The following is a 19,527-nucleotide window of genomic DNA, read 5'->3' as shown; positions in this document are numbered from 1 at the left end:
TGGGCCTAAGGGTTTTTTCTATTAGCCTATTACTGTTTTTCCAAGGCACTGCTTTTGTAAATTTACCGTGGGACTCCCGCAACGGGGAATGATTCAGGCATGTGAATCTATGGAAGATACCAATACTGGATAACTGTAGTTACAGGTAAGTAACTTGTTTTCATCTTACTTAGATATGTTACACATGGACATCTTTCTATTTCTAACTAACTCCATCAGCTCCCAAAGATGCACGCTTAAAGAGCATTGTACACACTAGACACCCGGAGAAACAAAGCAATGTAAGACCGGAAAAATAGTTCTTTGTTTCTTTTGGACCAGCGGGGTAGGGGAAACCAGCGACTTAAGGTGACCGTTTCCCAATGTAATTCATGCATGCTTCACGAAGGCAGTAGTGACACTAGACAAGAAACCAAGGGGAGAGACCTGTGAATGGTGGAGGAAGCAAAACGCCGAAGATGGCAAAGTCGCACAAGAACTTCTGGATGCCGTCTGATGTCACTTGGGGTGAGGGGTGTTGAGACAAACATACCACCAAAAAGTAGTATAGGAAGCTGGCAACAAAAAATAGAAAAGGGAAATAGACCATTTCTGACCCAGCCACAAAACAGTGGAATTATTTTACAGCACGTTCCAGCCAATTTTTCAAGCTACAAAACCACTCATACAGGTAAGTAAACCGTTCAATATTGGGGACAGAGACGCGATCATTATTGTGTGAAATGGATGGATGTAATGAGAGCAAGGAGTCAACAGAGGTAAAAAGGGCCCTACTGCCTGCTCTGGTAAATGACTGTGAGATGAATGGATGTGATGAGGCAAATGAGCTTTCAACAGAGAGCCAGGGTCCACTCCTGCTCATGTGACTGACTCACTGACATGAAATGAGGAGAACAAGGAGGGGGCAGATGCCAGGCACCCCAGCTCTCGTGATTGACAGGTAAATGAATGAGGAACTCATGAAGGGGACAGCGGTATCTAGGGCCCCATCTCCAATCTGTGTGACGTTGAAATGAATGGATGTAGTGAGATCAGTCGGGAGTTGAAGCGGAGCAGGACACACTTCAATTATGTGACTGCGAAATAATTCTTTTGTTTGCCCATTATTACAGCACAAGAATCCAACGTAGTGATGGCCTCAGACAACATCAAAGAAGAGGAAGGGAGCTATCCCATTGCTGAGCAGCGCTCTGAGGAAGTTAATACTGCCGTCTGCCCATCAGGTAAGTTATCTTTTTACATGGAATCACATGAATGTGTAATCAGTCACAGGAATGAATGACATTAAGCCTAAGTTTATTGTGAATGTTCCATTAGGATTAATAACTGTTCACTGATAAAGCCATGCTGGCAGAGCATGAATGGAAACATAAAAGCATCCTTCTCTTTTGACCAAATTAACTGGAATGTATCAAAGTCTTAAAAAGCCTATAATACTGTAGTACTGTATTGTAGAATGACCGTACTCCTGCTGAGTAGGAATAAGGTTTAGGGAAACATGCCACCATGGTACCCCTGCTGTCCTGGGGTGACTAACAGACACGATTATGGTGTCATAAAGAAACCAACATTCTTTACGGTGCATCTTAATGTAGAGGCTGATAACTACCCCCTGTTCCTTCTTAAAACCGTTAAAAAGAGGCAGTGACTCTGCACCTTTTAATATTCTGAGGTGATGGCAGGCCGGCTACAGACTGAAACAGCCCTGCTAAATGTGTCTTTTACAGAGAAGAGAGTTGCTACCTTTTTTAGGTTTAAAGTATTTTATTGCAGTTTTGAAGACATTACAAACAAATGAAAACAGCCGCCTCGAAGAGGTAGTGCTAAGCTTCCGCTATGTAGGAGCGCAACCAGCGTGCAAGGCTCTGAAATCGTGATGTCCATCAAAGCACGGTGCTGGGTGCGCATGCGGCAACGACAGCTTCAAGAGCCAACAACCCCATCCCCAACTCAACCCCCACTCCCACCCTCTAGATCCCCTCCCTCCCTCCCCCGGACTGTACCAAAGTCGCCCTCCCGTGCCACTCCAGCGATGCGCCCTCCCCTCCCCTCCCCTCCCACCCGCCAACAATCCCAGACACATTAGCTAGTTGGGGTCGCTGGGGATGTTAGTCGTAACAATCGGAGATACCGGGGACAAGTAATTCTTTGAATTCCGGCACTAATAAGGAGTGGAATGGCAGCCACAGATCTTCAAACTTATCCATCTCCCCTGCCACCATGAGGGACAACTTCTCCATCCCCAGGACATGCCACAGCCTATGTAACCAACCGGCAATTGTAGGGAGCGTGGTGGTGCGCCAGTGGATGAGTATGTTCTGGACATGCAGAGCCCAGGGCAATCGCTATCTGCCTACCCCTGCGAGATCTCAAAGGGTACATCAGCCCGTTGGGCAGGCCCAGCAGGACATATGCGGGGAAGCGAGGCAGTTCAATGCCAAAGCGTAGGTCAATCTCGTCCAAGACCTCCTTCCAGTAAGGGCTCAGTAGGGGGCAGTCCCATAGAACATGTGTAAGTGTGCCTATCTGTCCACAATCTCGCCAACAGGTGTTCACAATGTTATGGTTCATTTCATGTAGTCTCTCCGGTGTATAGTACCAGTATGTGGATACCTTAGTGAACGTTTCGGTGAGTCCGGTATGGTATGCGGAGTGTCGCGCCCGATAGGAAATGTGGTCCCAATCTGTGTGACTCAGAGCCCTACCCAGTTCTCGTTCCCGCCCTAGATTATAGATTGTAAGAGAGGAAGGCTGCAGGAGCTTATAGAGATCAGAGATCAGAGATGAGTTTGGAGTCCGAGGTGCGCGTCACTAGCCACTTCTCATAAGGTTTGAGCTTCCGGTCTGCCGAGTCGCGTACTTGCGGCTGAAGCGCCCAGTGACGCACCTGCGTATACCGCATCCGTTCGGTCTCAGGCAGATGGTATTCTCGCATAAGATCCTGAAACGGAATGACACAGTCCGGGTCGTACATGTGGAATAGCGCACTGCATCTAGCCGTCCGCCAATGTGCAAAGGCTCCGGACTCCATCCCGGGATGGAAATCTGGGTTCCCAACCAATGGCGTAAACGGCGATGGGAAGGTAGTGAGATCATGCGCAACATTCGTGGCGTCTCAGACTCGCATCGGGACCCGCGTGATGAAGGACGCGTACAGATTGGGGGGCGGTGAGCTCTGCGCAGGAAGGGCACCTCTTGCAGGGCCCTACCCGCAACCGCCTGGTCCTGGAACAGCCAGTGTTTATCCGATTCCCACCTGCTCCACTCCACGAAATACTGTAGTTGTGCTGCTTGGAAATATTTGTGAAGGTCCGGTATGCCCAGTCCTCCCGATTCAGGGGCCAATGTGGATAAGGTTCTCTTGAGTCTGGGTTTGCGGCCCTGCCAGACGAAGCGCGCAATGTCCGCTTGAGTCTGCCGGATCCACCCTTTTGGGGGTTGGAGCGGCAGGGCTCGGAATAAATATAGCACCTGCGGCAAGAGGGTCATCTTCACTGCGGCTATTCTGCCCAGCCAAGACAATGTTCCCTTGTTCCAGCGGGATAACTCGTCTTTAATTTTCTTGCCTAAGGCCGTGCAGTTGGCGGTCGCCATGACGGATCCAGAGGGTGCCAACAGAATGCCCAGGTAAGGCACCAGGTCCTTGGACCAGCGCATGGGGAAGAGGCCCTGTAGTTCGGCTCTTGTGACGGCAGTCAGCGAGATGTCAAGGGCCGCCGACTTCTCCATACGCTACCTTCTTTTATGTTACTTGACCTCCATGCCACATTTTACACCAATGACCATGAGATTCTGAGCCTTAGACTGAAGGAGGTGGTGGGGTGTCAAAATGGGCCAGACAATGGCCCCAGGCCTCTGTGCTGGGCAGAACAGCACGTTTCCGGAGGTGATCCTTGCCCCAAAGGCTGCACAGCCTGCTCCATGGCTTGCTCCCTCCGTCTTTAACATGTATGTTAAATGTTCAAGTGATCTTATCTAGCATCCCATGTCATGTTCCAAATTACAGTGCCCGCTCACTGGTGGTCACTAACCTGCCCAAAGTGTGAATCTGACCTGAAATTAGCAAAGGTAACTATTTGAGGGAATCTAGTACGTAGCTATTTGCCACTCTTAAAAAAAGATAGCGGGTTAATACGACTAAGGACAAAGTTAAAATCCTGTGTGTTTGAACAGTGCACGTTTGTGGCTTTCCAGATCAACTCGGTGGGCTCAAATACTAGTTATCATCTAAAACCCCAGAGACTCATTGTCTGCATTGTCATTTCAAGCTGCCTTGTATCGTGAACGTACATTATATTGCACTGCTCGCATTGCTTTTAAAGTTATTTGTGCCTGATTGTGCCTCTGACCATATCTTGGAGACACCACCGATTGTGCCCCAGTCTCGCCCTGTTTCGCTTTCTTTTTTGCTGCCATTTTGTTGTTGTTGTGCCTCACCCCCGCTCCTGCCTCCCAGCTGCTCCTCCCTCCCCTCGCCCCGCCCCCCTCCACTATCCCGAAGGTGCGCCAAAGGTAAGCCCGTCTACGCCCGTCCGCGCCTGGACCGCGCCCAGAGCCAGACCCCCTGGCCCCCGCAAATTCCACTCCTCCCGCATAACGTACGACGCCGCAACCCTCTCAGCACTTAACCCCGGCTGACTCCCAAACTGCTACCAAGCCGCCCCAGGACACACCCATGGATCCTTCACCTGCCACGCCTGCAAGTTCGACTGCATCAGGACCCACACCAAATCCACAGACTCCAAACAGAGCTCCGACACTAACCACCTGAAGGGCATCCTGCTCAACACCCGCTCGGTCCACAGACACGCCATTGAACTTTGGAACCTACTAGACACCACATCGCCGGACGTCGTCTTTCTTACAGAAACCTGGATGAACGCCTCATCAACGCCCGACATCACCATTGCCATCCCGGACGGCTACAAGATCATCCGAAAGGACCGCATCAACCAAACAGGAGGAGGCATCACCATCGTCCATAAAAACACCATCCGCATCATGACCAGTTCCGACGACAACCTCACAACCGCCGAACACCTTCACTTCCAGATCCACACCGACCCTAGAAGACATATTTAGCCATGTTTTAATGTACATTTGTGCCAAAACAAACCTCCGCTTTATCAACCATGAAATATGTATAAAATTTAACAATATATGCTTGTATATGTAGATAACGTCACATATATAATGGAGGCATGCACACAATAATCATGTATATTCATACAACAATGTTTTTTATCATAATGAATATTTAATAAAATAATTTTGTACCATGCATTCTGTTTAATCACAGTTTGTGCTGTCACTAGTCCACTTAAGTCCTTTGTTTAAATACTAGTTCCTAATTATTTCTTTTCAAATACCACACCGACCCTAAAACCACACTCAGAGGCACCCTCATCTATAGACCACCCGGACCCCGCACACAATTCAGCGAAGACATCACTGACTTCATCAGCCCTCACGCCCTCCCCTCCGAGGACTACATTCTACTGGGAGACCTCAACTTCCACCTGGAAAAGAACAACGACAGCAACACCACCACCCTTCTGGACAACCTCGCCAATCTCTGATTCAAACAACTTGTTGACACCCCCACCCACTATGCCGGGCACACGCTCGACCCAATCTTCACCTCCAGCAAGCACATCTCCTTTAATCACACCACAGCTCTCCATTGGACGGACCACAGCTGCGTTCACTTCAACTACAAAAAGACCACGACCCACAACCAATTCCCCGGAGAAACTGGAACAAAATTACCACCGACCAGCTCTTCACATCGCTTCACCAAAACCCTCCCGCAAAATCATTGGACCCAAACCAAGCAGCCACCAACCTCCCACAATGGATCACCCATAGCGCTGCCGAATTAGCACCCTTGAAAAACCATTGAATAAAGAAAGGCAGCAAAAAAGCCCCCTGGTTTAATGATAACCTTAAGAAATCCAAGAAGATCTGTCGCACCCTAGAGAAAGCCTGGCGAAAAAACCCAACCACTGACAACCTGGCCACCTTCAAGAACGCCACCCGCAAACACCACCAACTGATCCGATCCACCAAGAAATCAGCACTCAAGGATCGACTCTACAACAACGCCCACAACAGCAAGGAACTATTCAACATCGTCAAAGAGTTTACCAACCCCACCGCCGGCACCAACGACATCACTCCCTCCCAAGACCTCTGCGACTCTCTAGCCTCGTTCTTCCACAACAAAAACGCTGACATACATAACAGCTTTGGCGACCAGTCCACCCCACCCACCTCCGAACTAAAACCCCCCTCCAACAACCTTTGCGCCTGGAACCCAATCACCACCGAAGACACCATCCGCCTGATGAACACCATCCACTCAGGATCACCAACCGACCCATGTCCCCACCACATTTTCAACAAAGCAGACTCCATTATCGCACCCCATCTCAGAGACGTCATCAACTGCTCCCTCAACTCCGCTACCTTCCCGGAAAGCTGGAAACATGCCGAACTCAGCGCCCTCTTGAAGAAACCCACAGCAGACCCCACTGAACTTAAGAACTACCGCCCCATCTCGCTCCTCCCATTCCCTGCCAAAGTCATTGAGAAAGCCGTCAACAGTCAACTCGCCGCCTTCCTCGAATCCAACAAATCCCTCGATCCTTCACAGTCCGGCTTCCGAGCCAAACACAGCACCGAGACTGCCCTCATCGCAGCAACAGACGACATTCGAACTCTACTGGACAACGGAGAAACAGCTGCCCTCATCCTACTTGACCTCTCCGCAGCCTTCGACACAGTCTGTCATAGCACCCTTATACAACGCCTCAGCAACGTCGGAATACAAGGAAAAGCATTGGACTGGATCATCTCGTTCCTCGCAGGAAGAACCCAGAGAGTCCGCCTCCCCCCTTTTTAGATTAGAGGCCACCAAAGTCATCTGCGACGTACCACAAGGTTCTTCACTCAGCCCCACCCTCTTCAACGTATACATGAGTCCCCTCGCATCCATCGCGCGCCAACCCAACCTCAACATTATCTCCTACGCAGATGACACCCAGCTGATCCTCTCGCTCACCAAAGACCCAAACACCGCCAAAACCAACCTACACGAAGGGATGAAAGAAGTAGCAGAGTGGATGAAGAACAGCCGTTTAAAACTGAACTCTGACAAAACGGAAGTCCTCATCTTAGGATCATCCCCCTCCGCCTGGGACGACTCATGTAATCCTCCTCCCCTTCCTAAGCGCCTTGAGACCCTCTGGGTATGTAGTGCGCTATATAAATTCTCTGACTTGACTTGACTTGACTTGGTGGCCACCGGCCCTGGGAACCGCACCCATACCAACGGACCACGCACGTAACCTGGGCTTCATCCTGGACTCCTCCCTCTCGATGACCAGACAAGTCAACGCCGTCTCATCATCATGCTTCAACATCCTACGTATGCTCAAAAAAATCTTCCGTTGGATCCCCACCGAAACAAGAAAGACTGTCACCCATGCACTGGTCACAAGCCGTCTGGACTACGGAAACACCCTTTACGCCGGAACCACAGCCAAACTACAGAAAAAACTCCAACGCATCCAAAACGCCTCAGCCAGACTCATCCTAGACATCCCCCGCCAAGCTCACATTTCCGATCACCTGAAAGACCTCCACTCCCCATCAACAAGAGAATAACGTTCCGCCTCCTAACCCACGCACACAAAGCCCTCTACGACCTAGGACCCGAATACCTCAACACGCGCCTGTCCTTTTACACCCCCACCCGCCAACTACGATCGTCCAATCAAGCCCTCGCCGCAATCCCACGCATCCAAAGATCCACCATGGGGGGAAGATCCTTCTCCTACTTAGCGGCCAAGACCTGGAATTCTCTCCCCACCCACCTCCGCCTCACTCAGAACCACCTGTCCTTCAGAAAACAACTCAAAACTTGGATATTCGATAAGTAAAGTTCCCCCCCTCCCCCAAGCGCCTTGAGACCCTCTGGGTGAGTAGTGCGCTATACAAATTTTAACTTGACTTGACTTGACTTGACTGTTGCCAGGGCCATAGTGAGGGTTAGATTCCACTAATGTGATGTCTTTATTTGAGGACTTCTGAAAACAATATAAAAAAATGTCAGCATTTACAGAACTCAACAGCAAGGATGATTTCAGATATTTTTGACCGATATTGTGCGTCCTCTGTTGGCTGCTGGTTTATAATAAAACCCCTTTTCAGCCCTCCCCGTTGGTGCATATAGCAGTTTATGGCTCAGTCCCTGATTATTTTAAAACTCACCTGTAGGCTTTCCATCCAGCAAAAGATCTAGGATTCAAAGGTAAGGACATTGTTTTTTGTTTTTACAGTATTGATAAAGTTAGTTGACGTCAAAGATTCCTAGTGCTGAATATAAGCTGGTGACCGCTATGACATAAACGTGGATTAGCCAAGTTTTGAGCTCCTCTCAGAAATACATGACACTCTTCTGTGGTTGCTGAGGAACAGGAAGCTAGTTTCAGCATTTGGCAGATTCCACTGAAAGAAACCTTGCCATGGTCTCTCAGATAACATGTAGACGTTGACAACAATAGTCATTGGTGAAAGATACAATGGGCCTAGCCCAGACTGCTCAAGACTGTTCTACTGGAGGCATGGCTCCCTGTTTTACATTTTCTAAAGTGTCCCATAGAAGTCCATCGAGTGCCTGCCCTTTCTTCTTCAACCAAGTTTTCCCACAATTCCTCTCTCCTTTTGCTAATTTACATTTCCTTCTTGAGTGACCAGCTTCGCGTTAGAATGGTGTGCTTTGTTCCACAGAATTTCCAAATCGCCAAATTCAAATCATTTTTAGGAATCCGGAGGATTGTATAAGCTGAGATCGATTATTAGAAACAACAGTAAATTGTTCTCATTCAACACTTTCCTAGGAGACAAAAGTTGTTTTGCTCATCAGTGTCCTTAGTTTTAAGGGAATACAACATCAATATGTAGGTAAAATGTTTGTTTTATATTTGAAAAGAATAAATGTGAAATCAAATAACAGTTCTAGTGGCATAGTAACTCTTGTGCACAAACATTTATCTGCAACAGTTTGGTGATGATTTTAGATTCCGAAGTTAAAAGCAGGGATTTCTGCTGTAAAATAAGCTGGTCTCTTGTGAGTTGTTCAGTGTGTTTCCTAGTTGAACAGAGTGTAAGCTTAGACACTCTGAGATTGGTGGTAGACCGTTCGAAGGTTAGATGGTGTAGATAGCGTCCGTCCCTCAGTCCTTAAAACCCCTGCTCACTATTGCAACACTTTGGTACTGCAGTAGGAGTGAGGGAACAAAAAGTGGAGCTTACGCAGTTTGCAAGGCAGGTTGAATAGACCGAGTATGGCAGAGACAAAATGACACAAAATGGGGCATCCTTCTCCGAGTGGTATAGGTTGGGCAGGTGGAATGAGGTCTATGTAATGTAGTGTAGAAAAAGGTGCTATAATGCACATGGAGAGAGACAAGGCAGGAGAGATCGAGACCTAGTTGCCATTCAGAGTGAATAAGGAAGGAGAGTTTGAGTTACTTCCTACAATGTGACTGTAGGACAGTGCCCTTTTGACATAGTCACCCCCACCGTTTGCCTGCTACTTGATGCAATCTTCACTTGATCTGCACTAGGTTCCTGCTAACCAGGTACCCAGTGACGGATATCTTTCCTAAACTGTACAATTATTTCTCCAATTGGCAAGACCTTTGGCAAGCTCTGCAAGTTCCTAGTAAACGGTACCCTTGGTAGCTAGAGCATGGCGTTCCAAAGATGGTCCCCAAGGGCAGCAGGTCGAATTGTGCCACCATGAGGGACCCCTAAGGGCCAACATGCAAACTGCCATTGAGGGCTGTGTGTTTTGGTGTAGAGAAAAGTGAATTCACGACTTGGCACAACTCCTATTTGCCATGCCTGCCGACACTCCATGCTGGTAAGTCACCAATCCAATCGACTCCAATCTATCTCACCAAATCCATTCCATTCTTCCCCACTCCACTCCAATTTACCCATTTCATTTTACCCCAATCTACCTTACTCAACTCTACCCCAATCTACCCTACTCGATTCCAATCTACCCCACTCCACTCAAATTTACCCCGTTCCACTCTACTCCAGTCTATCTCACTCCAATTTATCCCCACTCCACGCCACTAACTTTTATTCATGCTGATCAGCAGTGTCACTGGTTTGCAACATGGCTAAAACACATTGACAAAGCCAAAAGCTCTTGCATAGGGGAGACCTAGTGGCTTGCCTCTGCTTGGTACCATTGCAGTGCTGTGCATACCCATGTTACATTTGCTCATTTTAATTTAACTGGTTTACCATCCTTGAAAGGATATAGGGGTGAGCTGGTCATGCCATGATCTACACTTGTAATTGTCAGCAACAGGGGTGGCCCTGAAAACCTGAACCAGCGGCAAACAAAACTGGAATCCTAACAAGGGTTTAAGTTAACACAATACGTATATACCATTTTTAACGCCTAAAAAGCATTCTCATGTGAGAAATATGAAAAGATATGAGAACATTTGTTTCAATGAAAAAACAGAAGAGAAAGAAAAAAAGAGATAAAGCGAAAAACCCATGTGTGAATATATACAATTTATAGATTTTTTTTTTAATTAACACTAATAAATAGTTCAATCTTTAAACATATACGACAAAAAGACGCTCAACATAATACACAAAACAAGACCTATAAACAGTGCAATGTGTAGACAAACAAGTGGCTGAGGGAAAAAGGTTTACAAAATCTGAAGTTCATGACAAAACTGAAACAACACAACTCTTCAATTTTCGGCCACATCAACGGCATTTCGACCTTAGTAAAACTAAATGGTCAACATCAGGACAAACGGTAATTCTACAAGCGTCTGTACCGATTCCATTGAAACATCTAAGGACAGAAATATATACATGGATATCAAAACCTTCAAGAGGTATATTACAGCCAAAAATAAAAGACACAATACCTTGCTCTTAAGAAGAGGGCGGAAGGAAACAAAAAATAAGTCAGAAAATAACTACTGCCACCAAGAAAAAAAGGGTAAGGGGGTGTAAGGACCCCTTAACAATCTTCAAAACCAATAGGTGCAGAAAGAAATAATGTGCAAAAAAAGGGGGAACCCATCACTCCAAAGCCAGAATGTGCTATTGTTAGGTACTATTGTTAGGGTGGACCAAACCAAAAGTAAAACGATCGTATTAGTGGCCCTATCCATCTATAGAAGGGTGCAGAGGACGGAAGAGTGTCGCATGCCATACTCTCATCCAGAGGAGATGCTGGAATATAGTCGTAAGAGCTTATTCATCAAATTCAAAGGCCCCAAGAATAAGGAAATTGATGGACCAGCCTATTCCTTCAAATTGTTTTAAGACTAAAAGGGGTAAAAGAAATAGGTGAATGAGTATAACACCATTTAAGTGTAGATGATACCATATGAGAATGCGTTCCAATGCTACGCAACTTATACTTACAGCCAAATTAATTGGAAAAAAGAGTTGCTATAACGAAAGGAATAAGAAATGAATGGAAGATAAGCACATTAGTTGCTTACCAAGTCAGGCAAAGTTATGACCGCACCCACTGATTTGGGGTAAAGGCCTCAATTTGATTTCCAACGAATGTTATCAACAAAGAAAAAAAAATCTTGCATTATTAGTAGATTGGCCGTAAAAAAATAACAGTAGTGCATGCAGTGTGCTCCGTACAATTTAATGAAGCCCATTGCTGTGATGCCATACAATACTTTAAAAAGAATGCAGTGAATCCTGTGAGGAGACCGGTACGTGGGCATCATATACACCTACATCAAGTTATCAATGACCAAGCTAAAATCTGTAACTTAGAGAATTGAAAGGGAAACGCCGAGCATCTTACCTCTGGCGCTCTGACCACATGAATAATTGCTGTAGGGATTTTCGAGTCCGAAACCGAGGGGTTAAATAGCACGACCATGCGCGAAGTCACTTCTGTGAGACTTGAGCAAAAGTAATGAAGGACTGCCACAGCCCAAAGACCTTAGCCACCATCTTGAAACAGATCAGTAATACTCATAAACTATACAACACAAGAGTGGAACTACTTGTATCGTGGGGTTCCCACATGAACGAATCACTTTCAGTAGTCGTATCAAAGAAACCCACATAAGAGCATATCCTTAAAGAATGATTCAAGTTTGGGGAACTTGCACCCGTCTAAAACAATGACGGCCATCTTTAACCCCTTGTGTGCTTCGGAAGGCCCTGCCCGGCCGATGTCACAGTGGGCGTGTGCTGAGGACGGCGGGGGCTGTCTGAACCCCACCCACTCATTAAAACGTCCGCACAGCATGAAAATTAGCGCAGCGCCGAAGGGGTTAAATTGGCAATGATATACTGTGAGTGCACTAAGACTTGAATTACCAGAGATTAAATTCCATGTTGATTACACCATGAATGTGTATTTCTACTCCAGCGTCATATACATAAATCGCTGAAGAGGTGGCCCCGCACTCGTGGGATTCAGGAACCTTCAGAACTTTAGGGAAGAAAAGAAAAAGGAGAAGAAAAATAAGGAGAGAGAAAAGGGAGTGAAAAAGATTTTTGAAAGCTCATTGTTGTGTATATATCCACCCAAGAATGGTTTCAAGGTTACGCCATATGCAGTTGTACATGTAAATATATGGATTAAAATCAATGTGAATTGTACACATGACATGACAATATTTTGTTATCTCAAATATACAACATGTACATTTACATAAAGAGCATTTGCATTGTAAGGGGGCTACAATCAATTTGTACAATAAAATAACATAACCTATACATTTGTAAAGGGCACGTATCACCTTAAGGTCTCAAGGCGCTGAATAACAGATGTAGATTGTTACCCAACTCAATGGTACTAATTTATCGACCTCCTATGGATGAAAGGCTGAGTGGTGCCCCGGGATTATAACCTGTGAACATGAAGTTGAACACAGGCCCCTACAGTGGATGCATTTGTCCACTACGCAACCAGACCCGGCAATGAATCATGGAAAGATTATACTGAAGTTGATGATATTTACTACAGAACAAGTAAAGACATTTTCATTTTAAAGGGGCTACAAAAGTCTTATCCATTGAACCCTAAAAAAATCATACATCATTGAGCAGTGTTCGATACAAAGCAATTACAGTGAAAAGAGAATGCAAAGTGCATGTGTTTCCGGTCAAGGAGAGCTACAAACATTCAGTGCTTTACACCAATATCAGAACCTACAAGAATGATAATCAAAGAAATTTAGCCATCAGAAACAAAGCGAGAAATAATCTTAAGGAGTGCAATGCAATAGTATCTGTTTGAAAGTATAGTGTATTGCATTAACCTCATCCATGCTCATGACGAGCCCAGCTCGTCATGAGTCACAATTGAGCTGTGCTCATGACGAGCTGGGATCGTCATAACGGCCGCGGGCCGTCCACGTACGATTGATCCCCGCCTGTGCAAGCAAATTAATCACTGGGCGGAGTCGTGACGAGCCCAGCTCGTCATGATCACATCTCTACTGTGACTCATGACAAGCTGGGCTCGTCACGAGCACCGCGGCTCCCCCGCGCCGTGGGGGAATTACCCCCGCAGCGAAGGGGTTAAACAGTTTTGGTCGGAGGACTATACCCATTTCATTTATTATCTATTTCTGCAGGTTGTGATTTTGAGGTAACAAATGAAAAGATTATGTTCGAGGCATATGACCTGCAGATACTACACTTAGCATTAGATCGCCACCTGGTGTTGGGCTCGAATGATTGCATGTTGTCTTCTTGGAAGAAGTCTTTGTAGTCACGAGATAGGTGACTCCTCCCCTGGACAATAGTGTGCATGGGCATCGGCTCCATCCTTAGATAGTTTTTTTCCGCCCCTGGGTTTGGATGAACGTTTCCGCTCCGGCCAGAAATAGACTTTTCAAGCACTTCGAAGCGCCAAAAACTTCCCAAAACTCTCGAAACTAACTTCGATACAACTAATATCATTTCTAATCCATCCATCAGCTCGATTCCGGTCGTCGAACGCGGGCCGTTGGGCGTATCTACGCCGTGAGGCCTACACCTCATGGAAAGGACGCCATTCAAGAGATGCCCCGGGTGTGGAGCAAAGTTTCCACGCAGTAACCAACACGAGCTCTGCAACCTGTGCTTATCGCCTGAACACGACGAATCCAGCTGTACAGCCTGCGCGTCCTTTCGATCCAAGAAAACCATCAGAGATCAGAGGGCCCGTCGACATGACTTGCAGAGATCAGCTCCGGAACCGGTGGATATCTTCGACGATGAGGTTCCGCTCGTTCCGGAAGATGATCTCCAGATCGTATCGAGGCAGACCGCTCAGATGACTCCATACCATCGGGTCAGCGCGTGAGTACTACTGCCCCTGCACCACACACAGCACCCAGATGGAAGGCACAGGTCAACACTCCGCCTCCGGGGCCCAGTCGCGACTGAGAATCCACTTCGACAGCCCCGCCATCGAGCCAGGCTCCGAAGAAAGTAACTAAGCCTTCCGGTAGCTCGGTGCCGAGCAAACCGCACATGCCAATCTCACCAGCTCCCTCGGCACCGAAACCGAAAGAAGTTTCGGCTCCGAAACCGTCGACTTCTAAAGACAAGGGTACGAAGCTAGCGTCCGACGCCTCGAAGCCGACGAGACCAGCTTCCACTCCGAAAACAGCGTCTTCGGTGCCGAAACAGACAAGGCCTGATTCTGACGTGTCCAAGACCTCAAAAACAACACCTTCGGCGTCAAACTACGCCAAAGGACACTGTAACACCTTCTAAGGCTAAAGACCAGCAACAACCTCGTCCGGTCCTGAAAAAATCGGCGCCGACAAAGGTTCCACATGGAGAAGAACTTTACCAGCCAGATACTCTGCAAAAGAAGATCTACATTAACCCAAAAACAGGTCAGGTGTCCACTACACCTCACAAGGAAAGGAAGGCAGATGAAACATTAACACCTGTGGTTCCTGTCAAGAAGAAAGACTCTGCCACATCCCCTATGCACCCTTCTTCAACTATACTTCCTTCTCTTTCATCTCCTGCTCCTCTTAACAATTCACCTCAGATGTCTCCATCACATTCTCCTCTCTTATCACCACTCACCTCAAAATGATGATGAGTATAGTTTAGGAGGAGGGATAGACACAGATGAGCCTTTCCCATACCCTACAGGTGACAGTCTGGGAGTACCCAAACCCACAGGATATACCAGATATTCCTGACCCACAGTCATACCCATCAAAACCTTCTCCCCCAGAAGATAACATTGGCTTTGGGCACCTATTGAACAGAGCTGCCTTTTACCATGGGGTCACTATTCATTCTGATGAGGCAGAGGAAGACTTTCTCTTAGATACATTTGAACAATCACAGAGATCTGTCCAAATTCTTCCTATGATAAAAGGGGTCATCAAACATGCTCCAGAGATATTTAAAGACCCTGTACGCATTAGAATTTTAAATCCTAGAATTGAGAAAAAATATAGGCCTGCACCTGCAGATCCAACCTACATTAAAGGACAACTACCATTAGACTCACTAGTTGTGTCAAATGCTAGGAAGAGAGCAAACTCACAAACTTCAGGTGAGGCACCCCGCCTGACAAAGAATCCAAGGTCATAGATGCCTCAGGAAAAAGAATAGCTGCGCAAGCTACCAACATATGGCGCATAGCTAATACACAAGCCCTCCTTTCCCGATATGATAGGGCTCATTATGATCAGTTAGAGAAACTGCTAGAACATCTACCTGACCAATATAAAACACAGGCAACTGACCTCATACCGGAATGCAAGCTTATTTCTAATGCCTCAATCAAGTGCGCACTGTAGGAGAGTAGGGTCTGCAATCCTATGATCACCCAGATTTTTTGCTTTTGTTTCACTGGTTTACGACTTTCTCTGGCTGTGGGCCTGCTAATCAGACCCACAGCCTGGCTGTTCTCTTTCTAAATTACGATATGTACCCTAGGTGCATTTGCCAATTGGTACTGGGCCACCTTATCAGACCCCGTAACGCAGGGCATAGGTGTACCCAGGGCCGCCAGGGGCTGCAGCATGTATTATGCCACCCCTGGCTGGCCTCCTAAATTTGACACAACTGGCTGCATGACAGCTGGGGCGAAGTCGTGTAATCACACTTTGCTTTAGGTATAGTAGCTCTATATCTAACCATACAATGGACACCCAAGTTCCTATCAGTCACTCCTATGGCAGGCCTTAACAATCCTGAAGGCAGAGTGCGTGGGCTCGTGTGAGCTAGGTTCAGGCCCGAGCCGAGCCCGGTTGCAGCTTGCGGAATCAAGACCCAATAGCTGTTCCATGATAACGCGTACCATATCGGTAACTCCGGTGTCGCGCTATCAAGGCATGTCGAGTAAGGTGTCATACGAATCGGGGTGCTCCCCTCTCACCAATTCTGGCGATGAGGTTAGCATCCCACCCTTCTAGAGGGACACGACATGTACGTAACTGTGAACCCCGGTTAAAGTTAACTAAAGCCTCAGCTCCACAAAATGGATGCTGCCACCATAGACACGAGTCTGACCTCCTGCTGCTGGGAGTCCTTCCAGCGAGGAGCACTTGGACAAAGGGTTTCCTGTCGAGGGCGGTGTTCGCACCGTCCCAGACAGGGTTTGTGTATTCTGGGTAGGTAGGGCTTTGGCGAGAAGGTGACTGCGGAGTGGCACCCCGGTGCTCACTGCGCATCTGCCGGTTAGAACCAGTTCCAGGGGCGACAGCCCTGGCCTGGGGGAAAGCCCGCCAGGGGAGAGGGGTGTAACTACCCCCCTTCCTGGTCCCACCCTTAGGGCAGGACCTAGTCATGTACCCACCCCTTTCTTTAGAATAAAGACCGGAGCGGGGACCCTTCCAGATTAGATCATCTTTGATTCAAGAACTACTTTCTACGAAAGGACATTCAAGACTCTTCTCAAGATTTCTCCCTTGTGACTAAGGAGTAGTCACCCTGCATCAGCGGGCACCAACTAAGAACTCTGCGGTTTGCTGTAAGTCCTTCCTCAAGGAATCCGACGGCCCAGCTCGACGAGAACCGGCTTCCCTGGCACCTCTGACCTCTACCCACGTCATCAGCTCAGCTGTGATCTGTGGGTGCGACGAGACCTCGAGGGACCGGCCATCATCAGAACCTGCACGCTCTTAAAAACCAGCACGACCATCGAGGTAACTCTCTGGTGAGTGCTCTGGGGTCCGAGAAGCCCCGACCCTGAGCCGCTCCAGCACCGAAGTACAGTCTCCCAGCATCTCCACGATCTGCGTGGGGCCCTTCTGCTCGCTGCTCAGCCTGTTGTCTGGTCACTGGCCGCTGGCTTGTGCCCTTCTGTGACGACATCCGAGAATCATCCCTGCTGGCCTGGTTGCTCCAGACTGGCCCTTGCTTCCATCTTTGCGAGAAGCACCCCGGACCCTCCTGGTCCACTCAAGACGCCATCTTAGGCCCACCACGTGGCCCTGAGATCTGCCAAGGCTTGTTGCCCCATCCTGGGCCCAGCGACGCCGACAGCATCATCCTTCGTGGGACAGCTCGCACCTCCACCGTGGTCGCCGACAACGCCTCCTGGTCCGTGAGACTGCAGAGCCTAGCGTCGCCCACTCACCTGGTCGAGGTGACGGCCAACCGGTGCCTTCCTGGTACCCTCTGACTACTGGCTAGTAGTACGAACTTGGTCCCCTCTGCTTTCAGGTTTCATCAATCTCCGATCCAGGCTTGGATCTCTACGAACTATTCAGCACTGGTCGCCGGCCAGCAACTCCTTTCTTCCGGCTCCTGGCTCGTCAGCGAAGACCCCGACGCCTGTAAGACTTGTGCAGCCGCAGCCCTCGTGGCTAGGTAACTCGGCATTTCGGTGCCTGCATAGCCTCCTTACTCTAGGGTCCCGAGTCCCTCGCTTCCGACTTGCCTTATCGGGTCCGCCCGAGACCTTAACCTTTCCGTGTCCTCGGACACTTGTTTTTATTGTGCACTTGAAGTATTTGCTAAAGAGATTTGGTTTGTGCTTAGTACCCTGTCCTCATAAAGAGTACAGGGCTGTTGTGATTCTTCATAAATATCCTGTTTATTTTCATAACACTTGTGTGGTGTCCTTTCACTTGGTGTTCAAGGGGTACATGTGTGGTAAACAGCTGGCTTAACACGCCCTCTCGAGTCTTTAGCCTTAGACTGCTCGTATCCACGCTACTAGGATAGCTGGTCTATAGGTTGACTTACAACCAAACACCATAAGGGACGTTGGAACGATACATAGCGGTCGCTAGAATAGCGAACGTTGCATATCGGGCCAACTTCTCACACGCACTAGATGTAGCAGACACTGCCTCTAGAGCTGTAAATACCAGTGTCGTACTTAGAAGGCATGCGTGGCTACCCATTTCAGGATTTAAACAGGAAGTGCAAACTACCATTTTAAATCGGCCATTTAATCAAAACCAATTGTTTGGTCCAGAAGTAGACACAGCACTTGAAAAGATGAAAAAGGATACAGACACTGCCAAATCTATGGGAGCTTTACAGTCCACACAAACTAGAGGTTCCTTTCGTCGCTCCTTCTATAGCGGGGGCTCCAAACAAACTGGTGCAGATAACACAACATCCTTCAAATCTAACACACAAACCTCCTCTAGCAAGAGATATTTTAGAGGAGGATATAGAGGTAACAACAATAAAGGAAGAGGTCGGGGTAACAACAGTAATCAAACCTCTTCCACCTCAAAACAGTGACTTCCCTCTGCTCCCCCAACAGCATTCCACTCCTGTGGGGGGCAGATTAAAGCAATTCCTGGCTGTCTGGAACTCCATCACAACACACAAGTGGGTACGACAGATTATCCAGTATGGTTATTGCCTAGAACTTAGAGCAACCCCTCCGCACATACCGCCCAGGCAACATCCAATGTCTACAGAACACCTTACCCTGCTCAAACAAGAAGTTCTGTCACTTCTACAAAAGGATGCAATACAAATGGTTCCTTTACAAGAACAAGGAACAGGGGTTTACTCACTGTACTTTCTAATTCCCAAGAAGGACGGGCCACTAAGACCGATTCTTGACCTCAGGCCCCTCAATCATTACATACAATCAGATCATTTTCATATGATCACTTTACAACAAGTGCTCCCACTGCTGCAACAAGGCGATTTCCTTACAACACTAGACCTGAACGACGCCTACTTTCCCATTACTATACATCCTGCTCACAGAAAGTATCTAAGGTTTGTACTAGAAGAACAACATTATCAGTTCAAAGTCCTTCCATTCAGAGTGACAACGGCACCACGAGTATTCACAAAGTGCCTAGCAGTAGTAGCAGCACACCTCAGGAGACAACAAATACATGTCTTCCCTTATCTAGACGACTGGCTCATAAAAGCCAAGTCATTCAACCAGTGTGTCCAACACACACATCAGACAATTCAAACGTTGCACGACTTAGGGTTCACCATCAACTACACCAAGTCGCACCTGCAACACTCACATATATCAATATC

General features: G+C 47.6%; 1 protein-coding gene across 46 annotated transcripts in view; it reads left to right on the top strand.

Annotated features, from left to right (window-relative positions):
- The window catches only part of LOC147700405 (uncharacterized), a 700,768-nt gene that overhangs the window by 153,889 nt on the left and 527,352 nt on the right, over positions 1 to 19,527 (top strand). For all 46 annotated transcript variants that reach the window (XM_086935784.1, XM_086935772.1, XM_086935787.1 and 43 more), the window contains exon 6: positions 1,113 to 1,223. In XM_086935784.1, the coding sequence (XP_086791910.1) occupies positions 1,113 to 1,223 (111 nt within the window). The remainder of the gene's footprint in view (positions 1 to 1,112; positions 1,224 to 19,527) is intronic.

Source organism: Lissotriton vulgaris, chromosome 8 (genome assembly GCF_964263255.1).
Source record: "Lissotriton vulgaris chromosome 8, aLisVul1.2, whole genome shotgun sequence".
In the NCBI taxonomy this organism is placed as follows: domain Eukaryota; kingdom Metazoa; phylum Chordata; class Amphibia; order Caudata; family Salamandridae; genus Lissotriton; species Lissotriton vulgaris.
The sequence above is the reverse complement of the archived record's forward strand: the minus strand, read 5'-3'. Positions and strand labels throughout refer to the sequence as shown.